The 25484-nt window shown below is 40.5% G+C and overlaps 2 protein-coding genes across 2 annotated transcripts in view; one reads left to right on the top strand and one right to left on the bottom strand.

The window, feature by feature from the left end:
* LOC131274101 (uncharacterized) overlaps positions 1 to 25484 on the top strand; it is a 98342-nt gene that overhangs the window by 24634 nt on the left and 48224 nt on the right. The window lies entirely within an intron of this gene.
* The window catches only part of LOC131274102 (uncharacterized), a 33694-nt gene continuing 15591 nt past the window's right edge, over positions 7382 to 25484 (bottom strand). The window contains exons 6-18 of the mRNA XM_058279092.1: positions 19915 to 19985; positions 19433 to 19457; positions 17600 to 17670; positions 17128 to 17152; positions 14841 to 14911; positions 14376 to 14400; positions 13718 to 13791; positions 13238 to 13262; positions 11809 to 11868; positions 9970 to 10058; positions 9450 to 9559; positions 9278 to 9372; positions 7382 to 7668 (exon numbers count right to left, since the gene is read on the bottom strand). Coding sequence (XP_058135075.1) covers positions 7619 to 7668; positions 9278 to 9372; positions 9450 to 9559; positions 9970 to 10058; positions 11809 to 11868; positions 13238 to 13262; positions 13718 to 13791; positions 14376 to 14400; positions 14841 to 14911; positions 17128 to 17152; positions 17600 to 17670; positions 19433 to 19457; positions 19915 to 19985 — 791 coding nt within the window. The 3' untranslated portion in view covers positions 7382 to 7618. The remainder of the gene's footprint in view (positions 7669 to 9277; positions 9373 to 9449; positions 9560 to 9969; positions 10059 to 11808; positions 11869 to 13237; positions 13263 to 13717; positions 13792 to 14375; positions 14401 to 14840; positions 14912 to 17127; positions 17153 to 17599; positions 17671 to 19432; positions 19458 to 19914; positions 19986 to 25484) is intronic.

Raw genomic sequence — 25484 nt, 5'->3', positions numbered from 1 at the left:
TGCATTGGGGATTGTTGGTTTTAGGTATAAAGTCTGCAGGCCCCAATTATCTCCCTGACTACCATCTGCACACCTTCCTGAGGAGTCTAGACTGAGAGTGGGTAGTGAGTACACAAGCACTGAGTATGTATCTTCCCTGCTTGGACCCTTTCTCACCAAATCGAGTTGATTCAGGCAGCTATTGCTCTGAAATCTGGCAGTTCAAATCAATTTTACTGATCACAAGAGATATTAAATGCCTTTCCACACCCTTTTTCAGTTCAGGAACTCACTACAGATCCTATGATTTATTGTACACTGAATAAAGAGACTCTATGGATTATTTGTTCTTTCACAGTCCTCCACATCCTGTTGATAATTCCAGCCTACTTGCAGCCTGATCCCTAAACCCCAAGGGAGACAGCCAGTCCTTTTCCTAGATAGATTTTGTCCTTCCCTGAGAGTCCCCCAACAAGACATATGGGGGAATTTTGCCCTTCTGTGAAGTGGGAGAATTACATGCCCATACTCAGTGAACACATATTTCCCTCAAGGAATCCCTCCAATAATTACATACCTAGGTCAGCCAGATCGCAACCAAAGACCACACTATGTGATACATTTTAAACCATCACAGTCCCACAAAAGAGAAAGGCTTCACCCATTATTAGCAGGGTGGACAGAAGCAGAGAACGGACAGTGAGTGCAATCCTGAATAGAAGGAAACAGACCAAGGACTCATGCAATAAATTGTCTACGGAAGGGCCAGTTCCATTCACGAATCACACAATAATGAAAAGGACATTGAACTCCCATTCTGGGCAGTTCTGCTACATTCTCTAATAGAACAGCAAGAATCCCAAAGTGCTGCAGTGCCTATTGAAGAAAGGCAGAATGTTAAGCCAGACCCTTGATATCGATGACTGTACTTATGAGCCTTTCCTTGTGAAATTGAAACTTATCCTAGTATGATATATTGCCTAAGTGTTACCTCCTGAAAGCCTCCTTATTGCTTAAATGTGACTTCTCCCTAAGCCAAACTCAGGATATAAATACACTACCTCCCCCTCTCCATGGGACATGACTCACAGGGATGAGCCTCCCTGGCACCAGGGGATTGTTACCAAGCACCAACTAGCAATGCGTCTAGAAAAACAGCTTGACCAAAAGGGGGAAATATTAAATACAAATGAGTTTTTATACCAAGAAATTTCAAAGTGAGTTGGGAGGCCATTCCTGAGGTTATGTTTTTGCAAGTATTACCAGGATCTCTTTGACAGCCACAGTAAACAGTGCCTCAAATAGTGGGGCTTCTGGGGGCTCTGGAGACATCTAGATACTATAAGGAGGGCAGACAGCTCAGGAATTCCATTCCCTGCCTTATTTTGGTATATATGCTCCCCAATGTAACATAGTTATACTCATTCATTGGGTTGTCTACACATGGCTATCCCGCCCCTTTTATTTGATCCTCTAATTAGCACTATACTTGTTAAATATATGTCCCAGAGACTTAAATCATTGGTCCATCCATGGGCCATTTCAGCTCTGAATTTCAGCAGAGTTCCTACACCTACACTCCAGTTCTTTGGATGAGCCCAGGACAACTAACAGGGAGATGATGATTGAGAACACCCATTACAAGTAGCAGAGAGTGCCTGCAATTGCAAGCAAGATAGTTCCATCCATCTGCCCTATGGGCTCTAAGCGACCTCTCAGTTAGAAGTAGAGTGGGCATTGCCATTCCCAAATCCTCAATATTGGGGCATGAACAATGGACTAATGTAGACATTATTATTAGTTTTTCAATTTTTATTTTTTTAATTATCTTTTTTAAAGTTAATAGATCACATAAAATGTTACCCTAAAAAACATAAGAGGTTCCCATATGCCCCACTCCCCATCCCTCAGCCCCATCAAATTTTTAATAGTGTTTTTTTGTTGTTGTTGTTTTTAAAATTTGTATATTTTGGGGGCATCACCATCCCCAAATCCTCAAGATTGGGGCATGAACAGTGGACTAAAGTAGACATTATTAAAGTAGACATAATAGACTTAATATTACTCTAGTACTGGAAGAACTCTTAGCATTGATATAAAGACAGTGACCACAAGAGGTTCTGAGGGATGAGAGAGGAATGAATAGGAGTAATGTGAGGGCATTTTCAGGACACTGGAGTTGTCTTGCATGACATTGCAATGACAGATACAGGCCATTGGATATTTTGTCATAATCTACAAAATTGTGCAGGACAGAATGTAGACTATATCATAAAATGTAGTCCATGGTCAATAGCTGTGCTTCAACATGGGTTTGTCAATTTTAACAAATGTAACACAGTAATGAAGGATGTTGATAATGTGTGAAAGTGTCGGAGGGGTAGGGAGTGCGGCATATGAGAATCCCTTGGATGTACCATTTTTGTATTCTAAAGCTTCTTTAAAATATATATATATATATTTTTAAAGAAATATATATATATATTTCCAAAATATATCTATGGAAAAACAAAAACTAGCCATAGAGGCACTCTCACCATTCCTGCCATCCCCATACTAGTTCAAGATGTGTGGCAAGCAAAGGCAATTTGAGAATAACTGTGGGAGAAAAGGAAGAAGGAAGATGGTAAACAGTCATTAGGATGTTACAAAGCTTCTGCTTAAAGAATAACCCCAAGCAGAGTGAAATAATAGAATATGTATCTGGAATTTCAGATCATAGCTTATCGGGGAAGTATTTCACACTATGTACAAATTTTAAGGGTTGGTTAGTTATAAAGGAACAGAATGTCAACAGCAAAAATAGTGGATTTGGGGAGTCCCGGAGTCAAGCCATCCACAAAAGCAACAAAGAAAATGACAAAAATAGCAGAATAAAATTGCTATGAATTCTGGAATCTAACCAAAATCATACAGCAAGAAGGGGAACTTTGAATCAGGTGAGGGAAAGAGAAAAAAATAAATAAGTAAAGCAGGTGAAACTTGTCAGAGAGGTTTGGGTTATTTTCCTTTACTCTGGTCCCATTCTGCTCACCACCTTGGTATGGCTTTGCAGACAACAGCCTGAATTTCTGTTACAATAACCTATACCAGAGGGAGCAGAAAGGACCTTTTTCAGAGAGGCTTCTGGTTGACTGTTTTACTTGGATGGCAAGTCCATGGAGGTCCTTCTCCAAGGACCTGCATATATTTCACCTAAGGGAACTCTGGGTGCTCAGGTGGTTACCGAGAGGTATTCACCCAAAACATTTAAGACAAATAGACTAGTTGATGCCACATGGCTCACAGGAATACACTGGGGCAGCAAAACACTAAGACGAATGTTTCAGAGGAAGGCTGAGGAATGAGGTGCTTTGGCTAATAAGATCCTTGAAAAGCTGCAATATATTCCTGGTTATGTACAATCTATGTATATAGAAGGACTGGGTGCATTTATAAAAAGGACCTGAGAACAACCTAAGCACTCATTTCTGGTTTACTATTAAGATTTGTACAAACAGGACATGTGGAGTTGTGGAGTCATAAACTGAGTGTTGAAGCCATGTTGCAGTGTATACATACCACATATCTGCAAGGACTTTTAAATTTATTGTTGATTTTAGGCATATGTGGAAATTTCTGTCCATTTACTGTCTGGCCAGTAAGCTACCGGGACAAGAGATTTTAGTGACTATCCATGACAAATTGTACTGACTTCACACAATTAGTGCCAAGAAGTGACCAAACGAAGAAAAACAACAAGCAGTCACAACAAACCCTGGATGCAGGAAAATCTGATTTTCAGACTGGCCACCTTAAAATAGTCAAAAGATCCAGTTTTATGGGCATGGAGTGTACCAAGAACGAATGTCCCACACACAAGAGAAAAGACAATTAATGGAAAATATCCTTCAGTTATAAAACAGAGTTATACATTACAGATTTTTAATATGCTCAATGATAAAAGGAGAATATGAGGATGGTGTCTCAGTAAGCAGAGAATATCAGTAAAGAGGTAAAAATGTAAAATCAACTGAAATAGAAATTCTGGGGCTGAAAAGTTCAGTCACCGATATGAGAACTTCTCTAGAGGTTGTCAACATTCGTCTCCCTGACTGAAGACCTGAGCCACTCTTGAGCAGCCTGGTATGTACAACTTCCCCAAATCCTTCTTCAACTAAATTGTGTCCATTCTGTAAGATGTGTCAATGAAACTTTCTCTTTTTCATGTGAATTTAACTGGTCACTATGTTGAGTAAATTCTCATACCCTTGTTCATGCTTAACTCAATGTAGATCCTATGATTTAGGGTATATAGAGCAGGGGACATGGTGAGTTATTTATTCTTCCAGAGGGCACTCTTTCCTCCTGAGAACCCAAGACTGCACCCAGCCTACATGAAAATTCCCCAAAGGAAGGACACAGTACTGTTCTCAGAGATATTTTACATCTTTGCCTCTGAGTTCCCATGAGAATTTCAGGAAAATGATGGCAGCCATTAAGAGGGAGAATTAGAACCCCTTTTTCTGTGAACCCCAATATTCCTCAGAGTATCCCAGAAATTCCTACATATCTAAAGCAGCCAGATCCATAACAAAGCCCTCCTCCTGTTCTATAAATTAATCAATCCCAATCTCACCATAGAGAAAGTTGTTTGTTTTGCATCGTCTAGCCACTTGCTGATGCCATATAAATTGGAGCATCTGTTTTTCCATTTCTGTAAAAAAGAAAAAAAAAAGTCAGTTGGGATGTTTATAACTATAATACTGAACCTGTAGTTCCCTGTGGGTAGTATTGGTATTAGAACAATAGTTAGTCTTACCATCCATGAACAGTGGATGTCTTGCCATTTGTTTAAGTCTTCTTCAGTTTCATTCAGGTATGACTGCTCTTGTTCAAGTGCTTTACACTTTCAATAAATTCATTCCTAAATATTTTATTCATTAGAGGGTAACTGAATGGATTTTTAAAAAAAAATCCATCTTAGACTTTTTTTTTTTACCATACTATATAAACAGAACTGACATTTGTGTGTATTATCTCATACAATGCAAGTTTGCTTACTGTCTGTATTTGTTCCAGTAGTATTTTTGAGGGTTCTTTGGGAATATCTATTAAAAGATTATGTCATCCGTGTATCAGAATAGCTTCCTTCTTCAGTTCCGTTTTTCTTGCCCAATTCCTCTGGCTAGAACTTCCAGTATAATGCTGCATAGCAGTGATGAAAGTGAGCAAATTTATCTTGTTGTCATGGCAAAAACTTTCAGTATTTCACAATTGAATATAATGTTTGCAGTGGACCATATGGACGCAGCTGTGAAGAGAATGGAATGACTTCCACAAATGACCCTCCACTCAGTGAGCCGCAGAAAGTCCCCAGTTTATAGGAAGGCTGTGCGCACACTTCAGAAATCCTGGAATGTGAGTTAATTGTAGGAAACCTACATTTTTATGGTTTTGAAGAACGTAATTCTTAATAATGTAAAAGTGTCCCACTTTCATAATAAGATCATGGTAGAATATGTCTGAAATGTCTTTTATGTATTCTTAAATTTTAAAATTCAGTAAACCATATCAAGCAAATTTTTTTCTTTCTAGAAGTTATTTATAAAACATTACTTTTAATGAAGGAGAGACAAGTATTAAGGACATCCTTGGAGACCATGGGAAATAGAACTATTACATTGGGGGATGCTGATGTATGTGTCTGATGATAAGCATATACCATATGGTGGTAATATTGCAGACCTGATATGAATGACAATGAACCTATGTCATTGTGACTCTAAAGCAGCAGCATTTAAAAAAAAAATTCACTGAATATGAACTGCCACTGCTAACACCAAATATGTATGAATATTGATTTAAAACTGGGGAGGAAATTAATAATTCTGAATTCAAATGACTGAAATATGGAGTATAAAAACAAAGAAATTTCCATGTAAAATAAATATAAGTAGCTAAAATATAAATGATTATAGAAATAAAACAGATAAATAGGCAAATATAATTCAGAAATGAAATACAACGCAAGATATCTAATGGAAAATCCCTTACAGATAATTAATTTTCAACCTATATGGGCATTTATAGAAAACGACTAGATTTTGGCAATGTCAGGTAAAAGATGTTTCACTTCAGGTAAAGAGTATATATGAAAAGGAATATTCACTAGTCAGATGAAGAAAGAAAATGATAGGTGCAATAGAGGTGATGAGAGTAAAGTCCCATGTTTAAGAGAGGTAGAATTGAAGCATCTGGAAATACCAGGAAGAAAGATTTTGTACTTTAAAAAATTTCATAAAAAAATCTAGGAAGACACACTTATCTCTGTTCCTGGGAAAGCTAATTTGAATTGCACTTCTATAATTTTTTCTAATTATATGAATACGAAGAAAAAAATCACATTATTTTCATGTAACAAAGTAATTTAGGGAGAAACGGAATACAGAGTAGCCACAACAAATGCATGAAAGGCCTTCTTCATTATGTATATTATGTCCTGAAAAAATGCTTTCTCAAAAGTAAATAAAAGGCATTTAGAAAATGAGATAATACATAAGATGTCATAAATTAAAAATAGAAAATCAAACAACGATTGGGATGACATCAGAAAATAAGAAAAATATCAGTTCAAAATTGAATTGTAATGCATAATAAATAGAATGACCAGAAATGGTTAAGTAGAAAGCAAAAGGAAAAGCAGATAGTGTTTAAAAGAAATTTTGTGGAGAATGTAAAAGATTTGGGGGAAAAAAGTAAAAGAATGACAAATGGCATAGTAGGTCTAATACCTGAACACTGGAGTGTCTCAAAATCCAAAAGCAAATCCAAATCCAAAGCAAATCCAAAAGCAAAGACTTGAAAGAAATGCCAAAAAATTACAATTTGTTTTTTTTTTTCCCTCTGGAAGGAAATTCTTTGAAGCTGCGTGTCAGAAGTGCATGCTGTGCACTGACTTGGAAGGACTAAAAGCAAGGGATATTCTAGGAAAATTAACCAGGTTAACCAAAATGTGAAAACATTTACACTCACTCATATTATGTGAAGGAATTAGAATCTCATCAGTGTTTTGGAGAACAAGATTTTGTGCCAGATGCAAATGGGGTAACATTTGTGGAATGAAATGTGAGTCATGGTTTTATACACAGCAACACTGCAATGTAAGTGAAAAAGGCCCTGAAATTCAAGTTATCCTGCTAGACCAAGATGAGCATTTTTGGCATGACCCATACCAGGTGACTGAACATAGTTCAGTAAATGAAATTTTAAAAACCCATTGACAGGAGGGCTTATGATAAGCTGTCAGTTTCCAGTTATTTTTTCAACAAACACTCAATGAGGATTCCATGAGTGAGTGTTTCACCTTGGTGGGAGCCAATATGGAGACCAGATATTATAATTCATATAGCTCTAGCATTGCTTAGGGTACTTATCAGTATATTTATTTATTACATAAAGAATAAGAAATATAAGTAGTAAAGGTACAAAAGTTGTTTCATATGGCATATAACATTAAAAGTAAAACTTATTTCTAAGACTTCGTCTAAGTCTTTGGATTAAAAACTAAAGTGCCACTTAGTTGTTCATTCATAGTGGAGTAGAAGGGTGAGCACATAAGTGTCGCCAAGCGCCATAAGATCTCCAGTTCTACTCAGCTTCAGGCTGAGGCCTCCAGCTCAGCATCCTTGTAGCAGTCAGTTGTAGGATCTGCAACACAAATACAGGATCTGGAATCACTGGGGAGGCACAGAGGTGGTAGGAGCCTAGGTTTCCCTGAGGTGGTTTGCAGGACTCAAAAGTTACCTCAGACCAACCCTGGAGAGGTGATCTTTGGTCCATGATATCCCACGAGCCAGATCCAGAGGGACTGAATTCCTACTGCTGCTGTCTGCATAGGGTGCTGTCTGTGACTAAGAGTGTCTCTAAATTTCCAGGCAATGGGCTGTGACCTGATTGCTAGATTGGGCACCTTTCAAGTGAATGTCTTCTGGAGAACGAAACTGATGCAGAAGAAAAGGTGGGCTCAAGTCCTCTAGAAAGAAAAGGCAGAGTCCCATCTCCCTGGGCCAGGTGAGGGGCAGGAATTCTGAAGGGAGAGGCGTGGAAGTGATAACCTTGCTCCCTCCACCCTGGTCCTCAACAGCATCCAGTGGTGAAAGCCTCAGATTAAAAAGGGACCGATTCCTGGAGCTCTTTCCCTAATTAACAGTTTCATTCTAAATCAAACACTGAGCTTGCTGGGCAACCCATTTTAATATAAAGTGACTGTGATGCCAAAATCATATAGTTTCTTACATTAAGATATTCCAACATGTAAGTATTACAAAACGCTCATCATAATCTAACAAGAGTTATTACTTAAACAATATAAAATAAATAAGGGGACTTAAGTAATATGCAGTCCTCTCTGATTTTCTCATTCCTAGCAAGCCCTGCAGGGAGATTTCCTTTGTGCTTTGTGTTTGTTTGAATTCTACATACATGAATAAATTCTAAAGAAGTACAGCTTGAAAAAATGAGTGTGAGCTGAAGTGGGATGAGGAAGGAAACTACAGAGGCTTAGGACCCCAAGGCTTGGGCAGCTGTGACTCAGGTCCCACTGAGGTAGAAAACAGGGCCTCAGTAGCTACCCTGTTTGCCTGAGAGTGACCCCACTGTTCTGGGTTCTGGATTGAATAATGGGCAGCCATAAACTCATGCTTTCATCCTCACCTGCACACCTTTGGATGTGAACTCATCTGTGAATAGGGTCGTCAGAGATCTTACTAGTGAAGGGGAGGCCAACCTGCATCTGGGTGACCTTAATCCTATACGCTTGGAGTCCTTCCAAAGAGAGGAAGACTAGACAAATTCAGAGCAGGAGCACCGGGAGACAGATGAAGACAGATGATCAGGTGATGGAAGCAGAGGTTGAGTTATGTGTTGCTGGCAGCATCAGGGAAAGCATCATCATGCTGACACCTAGATTTTGCTTCTAATCTCCTAAACTGACTGTCAATTCCTGTGTTTACCCCAGTTAATCACTGGTATCAGATAAAGCAGCCCTGGCAACCTAACACAGGCCAACTCACCCTTTCCCTGTGAGAACTGGTGGCACTCTAGGTCACTCCACAGTGTACACCACACTCAGTAAGAAAGACAGGAGGATTTGGCAGGCCTTAGGTGGACTGGGAGGGCAAACTTTGGTTCTGAAGAGGGCTAGAGCCCTCTCCTACAAATTAAGGAGCCAAGGGAAGGCATAGCTGATCAGCTTTAGGGCTTACATGGAAAGCACTTCTACTCATGGGGAGAGATTCTCAGGGCACCCTTCACTTGCCTGTGCTCATTTTCCCCCTCAGATTCCTATCTCCGCCTCCATATTCACACACAGTTGCAGGCACTCCAGCAAGCTCCTCATGAACGCTGAATTTCCTGAAGTGGCAAAGAAAGTTAGTGCATGTGGACTTGTTTCCCTTCCCTCTTCATCCTACCCACTACTCCACACTAACATCTCTTCTTCCTCTTCTTCATCTCTTTTTACATCATTGATTCCTTCTGTGCATTCCCGGAAAAGAAGGTCGATGTAAACAGACTCCTCCTCCTCAACGAGTGTAGACAGCTGCAGGGTAGAGAACACACTTGCTTTTCCAGAGCCATATGTGGAGGAACACGGCAGTGAAGGGAGAGTCCATCCCAGAACAAACTTCCCAGGGGCCAACCCCACATGATGTGGGCCAATGCTTCAGACTTCAGCACAACTTCTCGCCTGGGCCATTCAGGGACACACCAGTTGATTTATGGTGCATAGTAGGGTTGGAAATCCATGCAATGTTAAAATACAGTAGGTGAAGAAGGTGGAGAAACATCTTAAAAACATTGTCAATTGTATAACCTCACCTTCCTGGAGGCTACCAGGGCCTTTGAGATGACAATTGTAAAAGGAGGGGGAAAGAGAAGAGCTACGAAGAAATGCTTACAAAGAAGAAACAGGAAGATTTTAAAATTAGGCAAGAAGAAGAAATAAATTACATGCATATTGCCATTCTCTACGTCTGACTCTTCTGAGTCCGAGAAAAACGCCTCTGAGTGAATCATTGCGGTGACTGTGATAGGGTGACCTTGCCAAAGGAAAGGAGAAAGTTAGGGTTCAGGGGAGAATTAGAGCCCCTATTGTCTTTGTCATACCGTGACCTGAGCTTGGCACCCAATTCTGTCTGTATCACCCCAACTTTCTTTGGGCCTCGATAACGTCTCCTGTGCCCTGTGTGGTTGGCCTAATGTCAACAGGGTCCGTTTACCAGACCTCATATACTATAATTCTGGGGAGGAATGCCCATTTCCTCCTTGTCCTCAAAGAAGGCAGGCATATTCTCTATGTCTTGCTAAGCATGATGTTGATTTCCTTTCCATCATCTTGCCTCAGAAACTCCCTGCCTCTCCTCTCTCCCAATACTGCTTATTTCCTTTATTCCTGTCTTCCATTCACATTGTTTTTCCTTATGAGAACACAGGGGAATGATCAAGTGTACCATGCCACCCTCTCCAATCAATGGATTGGCCAATTACCAATTCCAGATGCAACACTCAGGATCTGGAGTTGAATCAGATCTTGTGGAAGAGAGCTACCACCAACCCCCAAAAGCAAGTGATTTTTGAAGTGTCTGGTATGGCTTTAGGTGTGATGCAAACATTCTGTCCTCTCAACATCTCCATAGGTTCCAAAAAAAGCGATTTAGAGAGGATTAACAGGAAATTAGACATAAAGTAACTTGTCCACGTTCCCTTATCTTGCAGGTGTGTTAATAGCCTTGTGTAGAATGTGTGGCCATTTAAATGAATTGAGCCTTCTAGGTTTCATCAAGCCTTCTTAGGCCTGAGTACCTTGGGTGCTTTGAGAAGCCTGCAGAAAGGCACAGGGAGAGAAATGAATATTGCTTGAGAAACAGGGCACTGCTGACCATAGCACTGAACTCAAAGAGCAGGAGGAAACCTGTGGCCCTGCTGCCAAGAGGCTCTGATTTGGGCATACTCAATTCCAGAGCACCAGCCCCGTAGGACTGTGAGAGCCAGTGTGTGAAACAAGTCAGCGGCCCATTCATACAAGTCCTCAGAAAGCCTGCTGGGCTTTGAAAGCTCTTCTGGGGCAACTGGATTCAAACCATTCTCAGACGTAATTAAATTTAGGTTTCCAAACTACACTGGCATTTTGGATTTGGGTAGGAAGTGCAAAATAGTAGTGAGTTCAAGAATGTGCTTTAGCCACACCTCTCAAGGACACAGGTACATGCTAAGCCCAGAGAAAATGTTCTTCATGGCTTCCAACCCATGGTTAACCTTTAAAGCAGGATCCGCAGTAAGGATGGAACATGAAGAAAGTTAAAACTAGATCTAAAAGTGCACGGGATGAGGCCCTACTTCTCAGGTGCCATCTGGCACTAGCTAAAAATACTTTGTCCCAGGTCCAGGTGAGAACCTGAGAGATTGTGTCCCAACAGACCCGCTCCATTGAAGTTCAACACTTAAATCCAAACCACGATTTCTTGTATCGGTTACTATGGGATGCTAAGCAAAGGAAACCAAAGTTTTGTTGTCAGACTGTTGAGAAGACATGAAAAAACTAACCCATGGGAAGTTAATTTTTTAAAAAATACATGGAAAGTTCATTTAACACACAACACACACAAAGCTCACGGTCATTATATCTCCTACTTTTATGTTATTGAAAACGAAAAGATGAAAGCAGGCCCTCATAAATATTTCCTATACTTTCTAATATCATGCCCCCTTCCATAGACTCCAAGGCACCAGGTATAACTACTGATCTTGGTATCTTCTCCATTGGATCCTTCCTCGAGAATTGTAACCTACCTGGATTGTCGTCTTCGTCATCGCTGCTAGTGGAGTCATACTTGCAGTCCGCAAGCCAGTCTTCAGGAAAACAAAGATCCGCAGGAACGTTATTAAGGATTGGGCCACTTGCATCCCTCCCTTCTTCCTTGAGATCTCTTGCTGGCTACCGTAGGAAAACCCAGCTCTCTGCCCTGGGTTCTAAGACCTTCCTGGGCCCCTCTGGAGCCTGAGGCCTTAGCAAGAAAGTGCAAAGTGCTTGCAAGTGAGGGAGAGGAGGGGAAGGTATCAGCTCTCAACTTCTCACTCCCTTATTTAGCTGGAAAATAGAGCACTGACCTCCAATCTTGTCACCCTGAAATTATGACTCTTTGGACATGCTCTGTCTTAGATGAGTTCAAAGCACAGACCTAGTGCTAGACTCTGGGTTGCTGCCTTGGGGAGCATTTTGTGAGGATGCACATGTTCCCTTCTGCATCATCCCTACCACAGCTACCAGCACAAATGGGTATTGGGCTTTAGCAAAACTGCAAAAACTAGAATCTGCTCTAGATGCCCTGGCTGTGTGAACTGACAAATGTTGACAAATTCATAGCAGAACTTTAGAGACTCTGCCAGGCAGAAGAGACTTGAAGAAAATGTGTGGATTAGGAGTCAAAGCACCTAAAATCTCAAGTTCTTTGGACTGTATTCATTAAATGTCCAGTTCTGAAGACTTTTCTTCACCTTCTCAAAACTGCCCTGTCTCATACGTTAATGAATGGACATGTATGTCTGCCTTTCTTTCATCCTGACCATTCAAAGTGCTATGAGGTATAAGTAAAGCCTTATAAAGCTTATTATTAAGCCAAGACATATTATTACATCCCAGAAAAAGGGTCCTGTACCACATTTCTGTCCCTGTAGAGCTTCATGAAAATTTTCTTTGATGTTGATGGATTATTCTTGAGTTATTGAGGTATACTTGACATATTGTAAGCCACACTACATATTGTAAGCCACACTAACGTAGTACATAATTTGATAATATTTGACATATATATTTATCCATGAAGAGATACTGATGGGATTTATTACAAAGAAAGTTGACACTAGTCGTTGTGCTGTTTGGTGTGTGAAAAATCCAGAAAACTCATTAAAGACTCACATTTGTACACATGCCCATTGAGAATCAAAACATGTATTCTGAGAATCACATCACAAACATACACGTGTAAACCCACACCACTTCCATGCAGACAAACACATGCCAACTAATCAGTACTCAACTTCTTAAGAAAGACAACCCTAGTTCTTACCTGGAATATCCATTTCATTCACCACACCCAAATCCTTATTCCCTCAAGGAGGTTGTCATCAGGAACCTCTTTAAACTCAATCGACAAGGAAGATTCATGTTTTTCAATATTTGGACTTTTTCTCAGCAAGTGTAGGATTTCAGAATACTTACCATTGTTGCTTGCTCTTGGGACTGGCTGCAATTTTACAGAGAAGATAATGCCGTAAGGATCAGAACTTAATCTATAGTGCTACAAGAGGCTTGTGTCCTCTTGGTGACTTTAGAATACAAGAGGGAAAGAAGGAAGTTAAGGAAAACCAAAAGCAGGTGTAAAGCACGAACAGTCCTGGATGATGCAGTTTTCAAGTCCATTTTGATTACTAAGTACAAAATTCTTAATTCCAGGTGAAAAAATTTCTGCTAAAGAATGTCCTCCTGCCATATAGTTTATAACCTGATGCTGCCATTTATGATTGCCCCCTTCAAACCGGGATTAGCTCCTAATACATGCCCACTGAACACTGACGCACCAAGCATTTGAACCTCTCATCTATATTGTACGTGGTCAAATTTTCGTAACTGAATTGGATTAGAAATGAAAGAAACCAAGAATGCAGTGGTTCTATCTCAGATAAAGAAAGTTGGCCTTACCTTGGTGTAAGTAAATGGAGTGTGCTCTATTGCCTGGGCACTCAGAAGTTCCTCCAGGAGGCCCTCCGGGAGAGCTAGGAGAACAGAGGAATAGCATCAGTACATTGGGGTAGTTGCTCTGGATTTAGTCATGAAGCATTGCTTGACTTGGACGAGGGATTAGAATAACAAGGAGGCAGGTATTCAGCAAGCCTAAGTGAGCTGCTAAGGAGTGGAAGGAGGGCAACAGGGAGGAGCAGCAATACAAAGGGAAGCAGTCCTTGGCACTGTAGCTAAAGACATCCCAAAGCACCATAAAAGGAACCTGTAAAGGTACTAAAAAAGAGGATGTTGTTCAATGACAGTTTCTTACCGCTCCTCCTGCCCATTTTCAAGCCCAATGTTATTGTTGAACTTTGAACATTTAAATACTTGTAAAATGTGCAACTATCATGGGATATGAACAAAAACCCAACCCACCCAAGGGGAACACAACTGCTGAAAGTACTGTACAATGTGGACATTTTTCTTCCTCTAAAACAGAAGGACCCCTCTATTTCTTATGCCCACATGGAAGGTAAAATCAGGATGCTTTCCACAGTAAAGAAAGCATGAAACCCCTAGTTTAAATCATCTAGATGTTTTTAAAAAAGAAGTAAAGTGATACCAAAATACATACCGTTTTCACTTACTCCTGAAGCCACCTACAATTAGAGAAATGAAAACCCTCTGAGGACTGGAGCAGGCTGTATAGTGTTTGTACAGTTGGTTTACTCTCTTGCTGCCTTTAGAAAACTAGATGGGAAACGGGTTGAGATGAAGGCCCAAAAAGTAATTGTAACAGACACTTGTGGAAAGGCATAGCATTTCCGGTTTTATGCATCTCTCCCATCTATTGAGGAGGAAACCTAGCCCTGTAATGTAGGGGGGACTCCTTGAAGTTCCTCTTGAAGCAGAGATGTTAGTAAAAGGTTCCAAATGAACACTCTCCTGACTAAGGAAATCATAGACATCACCTATAATTATTTGGTCTGATTTTCATATCTGAACTCAATTGGCAAATAAAACAAAGAAAAAAAAAAAAACAAACCAAAAAAACTTAAAATCAGCAATTTGACAACAGAGAAAGAACGGGTGACCATACCTTGGAATTTGATGGAACCTCCTCATCTTCCCTCTCACTGGGGGACTCATCCAGCAGGCCCTTAGGGGTTCCTGGGAGGGCACAGAGTAAATGTCAATACATTGGGTGGTGTTCATGGGTTACTCAGGGACCTACCCTGACACTGCAGGGGGCAAGAAAATAGGGACCTGAGGGGTAATAAGTCTGTAAAAATATGTTGCTGGGCCATCCTCCTTTGTGGAAGAAGGATGGTAAAGGAGAAGAGGAACAGGAAAAAAATGAGAAATGAAAACTTTTTGTCTGTGTACCTAAAGGTATCCAAATTCAACATGATATATTCAATCTAAAAATAGTATTAAACAGATGGTATTACTTACAGCGCTCCATCACTTTTCCTTCCTGTTTTTTTAATAGTTGTGTTTTTATTATTTTCTTTAAGATTTACTTTTTATTTCTCTCCCCTTCCTCCCCCCCCCCCCCATTGTCTGCTTTCTGTGTCCATTCACTGTGTGTTATTCTGTGTCCACTTATATTCTTGTCAGCATCACTGGGAACCTGTGTCTCTTTTTGTTGCGTCATCTTGTTGCGTCAGCTGTCCGTGTGTGTGGCGCCACTCCTGGGCAGGCTGCGCTTTCTTCATGCTGGGAGGCTCTCCTTATGGGGCACACTCCTTGTGTGTGGGGCTCCCCTATGTGGGAGACAACCCTGCATGGCACTGCACTCCTTGTGCGCATCAACACTGCGTGTGGGCCAGCTCATCACATGGGTCAGGAGGCCCTGGGTGTGAACCCTGGAACTCCCATGTGGTAGGTGGATGCTCTGTCCGTTGAGACAAAATCTGCTTCCCCCTTCCTGTTTTGAATCTAGACAAGTTGTCAATGCCCTTTTGAACTTTCCAAGGTCATTTCCATCTCCACTAATGCAAAGTGCTCCTACTACAACACTAATCTGTTGTGTAGTGTTTTATTTATTCATTTATTGGTTGACTGGATTTAATTCTAGACAAGGTATTCTTTTGTATTGAGTCACTAACAGGTGTCATAAAGATAATATTTATAGGGTTTGTCATAGTACTCATGGACTACCATTTAAAAGTATCCAATGTTCACCATATGATATTTTTCCTTCATCTTCCTTTTCATTACCATGTTTTTGTATTCATTGCGTGATGTGTCTCTCCATGATTATATGAGCCATCCCACAGTGGGAGAGTTAGGATCGATTGAAGGTTGAGCATGAATCTCTGTGCTAGCTATAAGGGAAACTTGAAATAAGAATGATGAACATGAACCTAATGTCTAAGAGGGAATTTGAGTTCTTACTCATTACTCTTCCTCAAATGAGCAGCTCACAGAATGATCTTTTTTTTTTTTTTTTAATGGCTTATGGTGATAACGTTATTAAATAGATGAAAATATCTCTCCAATCCCTGTCTGTCTGCTCGGGCCATGTGCTGAGCTGTGACCCAGTACTGGCAGCGACTGGCAAGCTTGTCCTACTGAAACCTCACGAGTCTGAGAGTCTGTGAGTTTACCAGCAACATGTGGGGCTCTCTATGTGTTTTTCACACTAATAACTGTGAATAAGTATCTTGTAAAATGCACCTGCTAACCTGTGTTATGTGACCCCTGTGAATATCTAATACACGAGTGTCATGTTTAGGAAATGCCGTGGGCACCTACATTTATATAGGCAGTGGAAATTCCTTCATTGTCACTAGTGACCCATACCTGTGATTAGGTAATATTCAGTAGTTCAGAGTAGTAGTATAGGGGTTACATGCCTCAGTCCAAATCTCGTCTCTACAACTTAGGAATTTGAAATCTCGGGTCATTAACTTATGCCCCTCAGAACCTGGCTGTAAGGGATAGGGAGAGTTTACATAATTCCAGGAATGATTCTAGTGAGATGTTCACAGGTTATTATATGCAATATGTGCTGTGGTGATGTGATGGTTTTAGAAAGGTTTCAATGACAGTTGTCCTGTGTATGTTGGACCCTTCACTTAGGGAAACACACAGCAATGCCCCAACACACACCTTCTCAATCCCTCCAATAGGCTTCGCTCATACACACTCCATGACTGCCATAGACACAAATCCATTCAAGTGAAGTGAATACATCTACTGAGAGAACAATAGAGCATGACCACATTCCTTATCAGGAGGAATTAATGTTTAATGTTTAACCATACCTCAAAAAATCCCACCAGTAACTGGAACCACCCTGGCTTTCCAGGCAAACCTAGGATCAATGCCCTGCTTGTCTAATCCAAAATTACCTCAATTCAGCAATTCTAGATATGTACCTGTTTGACTTTCTCCTGGGGCCACCTGCAATCAGAGAAAACCTTATGAGGATCAGATCATGTTTCGGCTGTTTTGCAAAGGATTTTTGCTTGATTTGCAGCATTAGAAATTCAGATGTGAAATAGGGGTCAAGCAAACCTGATGAGCAGGTGTAGCAGACACACCAAGAAAGGCATGAGCTTTTCCTGGACGCACATTTGTTAAGTTCAATTTGGGCGGCGATTACAAATTCTTAATCCAAGGAGAAAAAAATTGTAGCTGAGCAAAAGCCTACTTTGTCAACTTCTGCTCCCCTTTGTGGTTGATCTCTTCAATGTTGGATCAGTTAGAAGAGCCCCCACATGATGCTTCCCACCCCAAGGAAATGTAATATTTCATCTAATATGTTCATGATTAAGTATCCTCATCTGATATCAATTACAATGGAAGAGACCAAAAAATCAACTTTAGATCAATGACTAGTAAGCTCACCTTGGCTTTAAATGGGACCTCTTCATCCTCTTGATCACTTGGAAGTGCCCCCATCAGTTGTTCCTGGTCTTCTAGGAATGACACAGAATGACTCATCACATTGGTGTGTTTCTCATAAATTTCAAAGTAAATTTACAGCCTTGGACAAGACTCTTAACTGTGTAGAGGAGGTAGTTTATCAAGCATGCTGAGAACTGCTGTGGGACCATCTTCCATCATGAAGGAAGGATGCAAAGAGAGCAGCCAGAAAGAAACAAATATATATCCCTAGCTCTGAAGCTAATATCAACCTAAACCTTCTGACCATACCCAGTGTACAAATGGCACTGAAAAACAGGCTATGATTCAATGCCTGAGTCCCACCATCCCTCCTCTTTATAGTACATCTCAGCTTAAGTGCCAGTATCTTCTGGACAACTGCAAATGAATTCCATCTCCACGCCACATATATAGACACTGCATTTACCATTTGTTCTACGGAAATTTATCACTTGATTAGAAGCAAAGTATTCTGGTGGTCTGGATTCCATTCCATGTAATGCATTCTATTGCATTTATTCACTAACCCATTGGGATAAAGATAACATATCACAGAAGATTGGGAATACTAAAATCTTACATTTAAATAGCAACACTTATTAATCAGATGGTTTTACTTCCAGTCTTTCTCTCCCACACCAAGTGTGAGTAGCCATTGAAATACTGACCGTGCATCATTGGCCATCAAATATGGGATAGCCATTATGTAGGGACATACAGATTGAGTGTCAACACCCACAAATGCAGCTCTTTAGGAACGTTTCCACAAGGGGTTTGGACACCAGGTTAAGAACCAAGATGTGTCTGCATTCTTATTTTTCAAAGACCATCTTGTGGGACTCGTGATTTGAGTGCCTATTGTGTCCTTTGGGATGATGCTGTCATATGTACTAAATTGTCTTCCCGATGCCTATCTGCTTCGGGTAAGTTCCTGAGCTGTGACCTCAATCCAGTTATCATGGATCACGTCATCCTATGTGATACCTCATGACTCTCAGAATTTGGAGCTGCTCATTAGCATGTATGATTACTGTGTCCTTTGAGCACTAATAACTATATCAAAGTCTGTGGTAGCCAGCACAGGTACTTGGCCTAGGTCATGTGACCACTGAGGCTACTTTATAATGATGGGCAGTTTTGGTCTCTTTGTAGGCTCATGTAAATTCTGGTGTATGCACATATACAGGTGCTGTAACTCCCTTGTATGGTTTCTAGTAAGCAGATGGCTGCGTGGCAAGTTCAGGCCTGTAACTCAAAGTATTATGACATGTGACTAGGTTCCCATTTAGTACCATCCCATTAGCAGTGAAAGAGCTTGGGATGTTCACCTTTGCCCTCAGTTTTCCATCTGTGTTGTGGTCATAGAAAGCAAACCCCAGGTCCAGCTTTGGTGAGTGTGGAACAAGTTCATGTACATAGAACATGCAGTGGTGATGGGGTATATTTGAGAAAACTGTCCCTGTTGTCCCTGGTAATTGTCCAGTCTAAATGGGATATAACATCTGGGAAACTGCTCATGGTTGCCCCCATTATGCACACACACAAAGTCAAAATTACACCACAGAAACTCACACTAGACCCCCCCAAACCCCCATGCATGCAAAGCCTGCACAACCTAAAGAGACCACAGACAAAACCACAGACTGTAGTAACAAGGGCAGATTCCCTTCAGAGAAACCATTTCATCGTCACCATGATGCTTTGTCCAGGATGTCCCCAGCTGAACGTTTTCTGGAAGTTCCTTATTTCACCTCTGTTTTACCCTCGGATGTGGGATTAGCACAGAATACCTACCGTTTTCACTTTCTCTGGAGTTCCCCTGGAATTGCAAAAAAGAAAACACTATGAGGATCCTATGATGTCGAGTAGCATCTTCTCAGGTATTGGTGATTTTATGAGAACTGATAGGAAGCATTCGTAAAGACAAAGGCCCCGTAAATAAACATGGAAAATACATTAGGAACGGCTCAAGTGTTGCCTGATGGATATGACTTTCCAGACCATTTTGATGGGAGTTACAAAAGTTCAAATCCAAGCAGAATACTGGTGCTGAGGCACAAGCCCGCTACCATATGCTATATAACCTGGTGCTTCAATTTCTAATGCCTTCTTTATCAGGGCTCTTTTGGTAAGAGAACCCTTCCAAATATCCTTTCCCCTGACCAGTGGGTGATATCTATAATTCACACCATCATGTATTATGATATTTACTCAATTGAAAAGGACAAATAAGAGAAAGGAATATTTCTGTCTTAGACCAAAACAGATGACCTTACCTCAACATTAGGTGGAACCACTTCATCCTCCCTGTCACGAAGAGGGTCCTCCACCAGGTCTTCCAGGGGAGCTAGGGGGACACAGAGTAACAGTCAGTACAGTGGGGTGTGGCTGATATTATTCAGGGATCTTTGCCTGACCCAGACAGGGGCTTACAATGTGCAGGTCCGGGTGGTCAGGAAACATGGACTGTGGAGTTACCCAGACACACTTCATGGAAGAAGGAGACCAAAGAGAGGAAATCATGGGCATCAGAAATAGGACCCTTGGCTTTGTAGTTAAGGAGAGTCTAAATCAATGTGAAATAGCTCACGAACAAGTGGTACTAAAATGTACAATATGATACAGTGATATGGCTCCAACTCTTATCTGACCCATTCTGAAATCCAGCAAAATTGCTGGAATCTCATTGACATCATGAGCTACTGCTTCACCCTCACAGATCTTTGTTGACTTTGAGTTTCTCATCTGTTCTACAGGATTTTTAAAAATTTTCAACAAGTTAACATCTACAAACATAAAATTTGCCAGTTTACTCATTTTTATCTATACAATTAATTTACTGTCATCAATTAATTACATGTCCAATGTTGTGTTACCATCCCATCAAACATTCAATTCCAAAATTTTCTCATTACCTGAAACAGAAACTGTAGCCATTAACCAATAAGCCTAATCTCCTATCTCCCTAGCCCCTGGTAATAAAGTCTAATCTCCTTTTCTTTCTCTGAGTTTTCTTTTTCTTATATTTCAAATAAGTACATCGATACACTGTCTTTCTTTCATATCTTCCTTATTTCCTCAGTATAGTGTTTTTAAGTATCATGCATATAGTAGGGTGCATCAGAACTTCTTTACTTTGTGTGGCCCATTCTATGGATATGCTTTTTTTCTTTTTTTCTTTTTTCTTTTTTTACTGATTCCCATTTTGATGGACACTTGGGTGGTTTGAAACTTTTGGCCATTCTGAATGCTGCTGCAAAAAACACTGAGTTTTCAAATACCTATTTGTGTCCCCCTTTTAAGTTAAATTCTTTTTATATATAGACCTAGTTGTTAGATTGCTGGCCCTATGGTAATCCTGTGTTTTTCTCAATGAGGGATTGCCAAACTATTTCCCAATGTGGCTGATCCATTTTACCTTCCTTCCACCAATGTATGGGCCTTCCAGTTGATTCACAGCCTCACTTATATTTGTTATTTTTCATTTTATTTTCTCTTAAAAACGTTAGCTACCCTACTGGATATAAAGGGCACCTCATCGTGGTTTTGACTGGCATTTCATTGAGGATTAATTATATTGAGTATCATTTCTTGTGCTTATTATCAATTTGCATATATTCTTTCAAGATACATCTACTCAAGACTCAGCTAGTTTCCAACCCAGGCGTCCACACTCCAAGTTTACCTGCTTTGCTTAACAACAGCCACATTATTTATGTATCATCTCCCTTTTGAATGAATCTGACAAAGCTGGCAAAGATCCCATTGTTGACAGCCTAAGTGTAATGCCTGTTCTTCTGAATGAATGAGTTCCCTGACTGTTAACAGAGACCCAGTCAAGTGAGATGAACAGCAATTACAAATGATAGTGGTCTTATTTGTTATGAAGTCCTTTGTCCCAAAATGCATAAAAATATCACTTTGGATTATTTTTTACCTTAATTATAAGTGTCTCAATTGATATATTTGCCAAGTCATGGAATGAACCACAAGTTAACTTTGAACAGAGTTCTGAGTGAAGAATTAGGAGACCTTTATAGTGACCCCAATTTTGGCAGCATCTAAATGGGAATATGTTTCTTTGCTGTGCTGTATGTGTGTTTGTGTGGGGTGGAGTGGAGAAAGGAGGGATGGAGAAAGGATTGGGAGAGGACTGTTTAGAGAGGTATAATAAGACACTGACCAATATTTTATCAGGGAGTGCTCCTGTGCAGTGCCTACACGATGACTGAAACAGTGATTAAGGCATCTAGGAAACGGGTAATTTTCAAATGACACTTGAAGCAAATGACAAAATAATTTTATGTGTAAGACACTAAGTGTTTATCATAAAGTTCCAATTCTTTGAGTAATTCTCAAAGAAAGAAAAATGAAAAAGTATCAGAAGAAAATGTAAATACCAAAGCATCTGCAACAAAGTTTTCATGAACTCAAAAGGGGAAAAGAAATAAAATTAAACCTCCCCAGAAACATGAAACATTTTCCTAGCCAGAGAGCACATTGATGTAGAAATAGGCATGTAATACCATTCCCAAGCTCCCTTATCCAACCGGCTAGTGTCCCTGTAAAATGAGAAGGGACACAGAAAGAAACAGTAAAGGGAGAAGGCTATAGGAATGTGGAGGCAGAGGCTGGACTCATGCAGCTACATGCCATGGATCACCAAAGATTGCCATCCTCCACCAAAAGAGAGGGAAAGCCAAAGGAGAACTCTTCCCTTAGGGCCTCCAGAGGGAGCATGGTGCTGTGACACATTGATTCCAGACTTCTGCACTCCAGAGCTGTAGAAGAACACATTTCTAGGTCTTATTCTTTCTGTTTGCTATTATGTGGCCAAGATTTTGGTACTTTGTATGGCAGCCCTGCAAAATGAATATAGTACCCTTCATGATATGGAAGGCTCCATACAAATGACCATCACTGCTGATTCACAGCCAGTTTCTTTCAACTAATAATTGACACATGCAGGGACATGAGTGTTCTGCACATCTCAGGACGATCTCAATGACTGCCATAGAAAGCAGTGCTTCAAGCAGGGGTGCTGCTGTGGGCTCTAGAGACATCTGGACACTTTAGGCCTTTCAGCCAAACTCAGGAAATCGGCACCACATGGGTGGGCCTTACCTTAGAATATATGATAGCCAATCTCCCCGGTGTATCAGAGTTAGGCTCATTTCCTACACACGGTTTTTCTGCCCATATATTTGAACCTATACTTATCACTATATCCATTAGGTGTATGTCCCAGAGACTTAAATCTGCAGTGTGTTCATATGCCACTGGAGCCCTGAATCTCAGCAGGGTTGCAGCCAACACCTACTCTTCCAGTTCCTCAGATTCACCCAGGATAAGTAACAAAAGAAGGATGATGGACAACACCCATCCCAAAAGACAGAGAGTATCTAGCACTGCAAGCAACAGTGTTTCCTCCATCTACCCCATAGGACCTAAAACCCATCTTAATCAGAAGTAGCGTGGGCATAAACATTCCGAAATCCTCAAGATTGAGGAATGAACGCACATAAGAGGAAAATGTAAATATGGACCAAAGTAGATTTATTATTACTCTAGGACTAGAAGTCCTTTCCACATTGATGGAAAGACAGTGATCACCGCAGTTTCTGTGGGGAAGCACAGGGAAGAATAGGTGTAACATGGGGCATTTTTGGCATATTGGAATTGTTCCACATGGCATTGCAATGACAGATACAGGCCAGTATACATTTTGTCAAAACCTGTAAAATTGTGCAGGGCATAGTGTAAACGGTAATGCAAACTATAGACCATGGTTAGTAACAATGTTTCCATATTTGCTCATCAATTGTAAAAATATATCACAATAATGAAATGTGTTGTTAAATGTGTAAAATGTGAGCAGGTGAGGTGGGGTATATGGGAATCCCTATATTTACAAATAACTTTCATGTAATCTAAAACTTCTTTAAAAATGAAGAACATGTGAGTACTATAGGTAAAGCCCTTAGAAAAGTTGTGGTAGAGTGTCACTTGCACATGAATTTTCAATTAGTAAATCTGAAAGGATGTGCAAAAATTTAACAGTTGGTACTTAACGACAGAACCTAGAGGAGTATAGAAAATGGAGGGAAAGTCAATCAAATTTCAATATACAGTTTTTTATATATTTTTAATTGTCTACAAGTACATTATTTTTTGCTGTTATCTTATGCAAAAAGCCTACTCTCCGAAATTCTTGAATACAACAATGATTTCCCTTTTTTTTTTTTTTTTTTAACGTATTTGGAAATCCAGGGAGTGCAGAGTGCTGAGTTCTGTTTGTTATCTTTGATGTCTGGGCCTCAATGGGAAGTCTCACTGGCTGCACACAACTCGGAAACATGTGGGTAAACATCACCCATGTCTGTGTTCAGAAACAATATTTTGATGTGAAGCCTCTGTGAGACCTCTCCATGTATCTATTAAGGCAACACCCCACTTCCCAGTACCAAATCTGGCTAGTTTCCTAGTGTTTCCATAATAAATTGCCACAAATTGGGTGGCAATTGAGAACAGAAACTTATTCCCTCACAGATCTAGGGACAAAAACTCCAAAATTATCGTGTCTGTAGCACCACTCTGTCTCTCTGAGGAGCCTAGCCAGGAGTCATTTCTTGACTCTAACGGCTTCAGGTGGCTCCAGGTGCCCTGGCTTATGGCAGCACAACTCCAGTCTCTTCTTCCATCTTCACATGGCCTCCTCCTCCCAGTGTCGGTCCATCTTCACACAGCTTTCTCCTCTGTCTCTTACCTTCTTATACATGCTCTAGTCATAGAATATTAACACCCACCCTTAATTCAATAGACCTCATCTTAATCACATCTGCAAATACATTATTTCCAAATGAGCCCACCACACACAGTTACCAAGGATTTCTGAATGTAATTTGTGGGACACAATAAAACACCTGAATTTTTGTCATGGGAGTTACATGACAATATGCCTTTGTCAAAATGCACAGAGGGGTAGACAGGAAGCATGATTCTCCAAAACAATGTACTGGTACTGTCCCTTTAATTATATACACATCCATAATAATGAGAGTGGTCAACAGGGGAAACAGTGCTTGGTCTGCACTAGGAGGATGGCAGGGAAACATGTTGGAACTTTTTGTACGCTCTGCACAATTTTTATGTGAATCTAAAACTCCTCTAACAATTTATATCATTCTTATAACAATCTCACAGCACTTTTTTGAAGTCAACTCTTTCAGCTAAAGTTCATAAATAGATTAATGACCAAACATTGCCTTGAAATGCTGTTTACCAGTAAACACAAACCAACTTTTGTCAGTGCCTCTTTCATTATGTGGTTGTGGTGCTATCTACTAACACGATTAATAAAGTTGTGACTTGACCCAGTGGTTAGGGCGTCCCTCTACCACATGGGAGGTCCGGGGTTCAAACCCCGGGCCTCCTTGACCCGTGTGGAGCTGGCCCATGCGCAGTGCTGATGCGTGCAAGGAGTGCCGTGCCACGCAGAGGTGTCCCCCACATAGGGCAGCCCCACGCACAAGGAGTGCGTCCTGTAAGGAGAGCCGCCCAGCGCGAAAGAAAGCAGCCTGCCCAGGAATGGCGCTGCACACACGGAGAGCTGACACAACAAGATGGCACAACAAAAAAAAAAACACAGATTCCCATGCTGCTGACAATAACAGTAGCAGACAAAGAAGAAGACGCAGAAAATAGACATAGAGAACAGACAACTGGGGTGGGGGGAAGGGGAGAGAAATAAATAAATCAGTAAATCTTAAAAAAAGAGAAAAAGAACCTTACAAGGTATATTTAAAAAAATAATAATAAAGTTGTCAAACATTAATTTTAAAAAAGA

This window comes from Dasypus novemcinctus, chromosome 17 (genome assembly GCF_030445035.2).
Source record: "Dasypus novemcinctus isolate mDasNov1 chromosome 17, mDasNov1.1.hap2, whole genome shotgun sequence".
In the NCBI taxonomy this organism is placed as follows: Eukaryota; Metazoa; Chordata; class Mammalia; order Cingulata; family Dasypodidae; genus Dasypus; species Dasypus novemcinctus.
The sequence above is the reverse complement of the archived record's forward strand: the minus strand, read 5'-3'. Positions and strand labels throughout refer to the sequence as shown.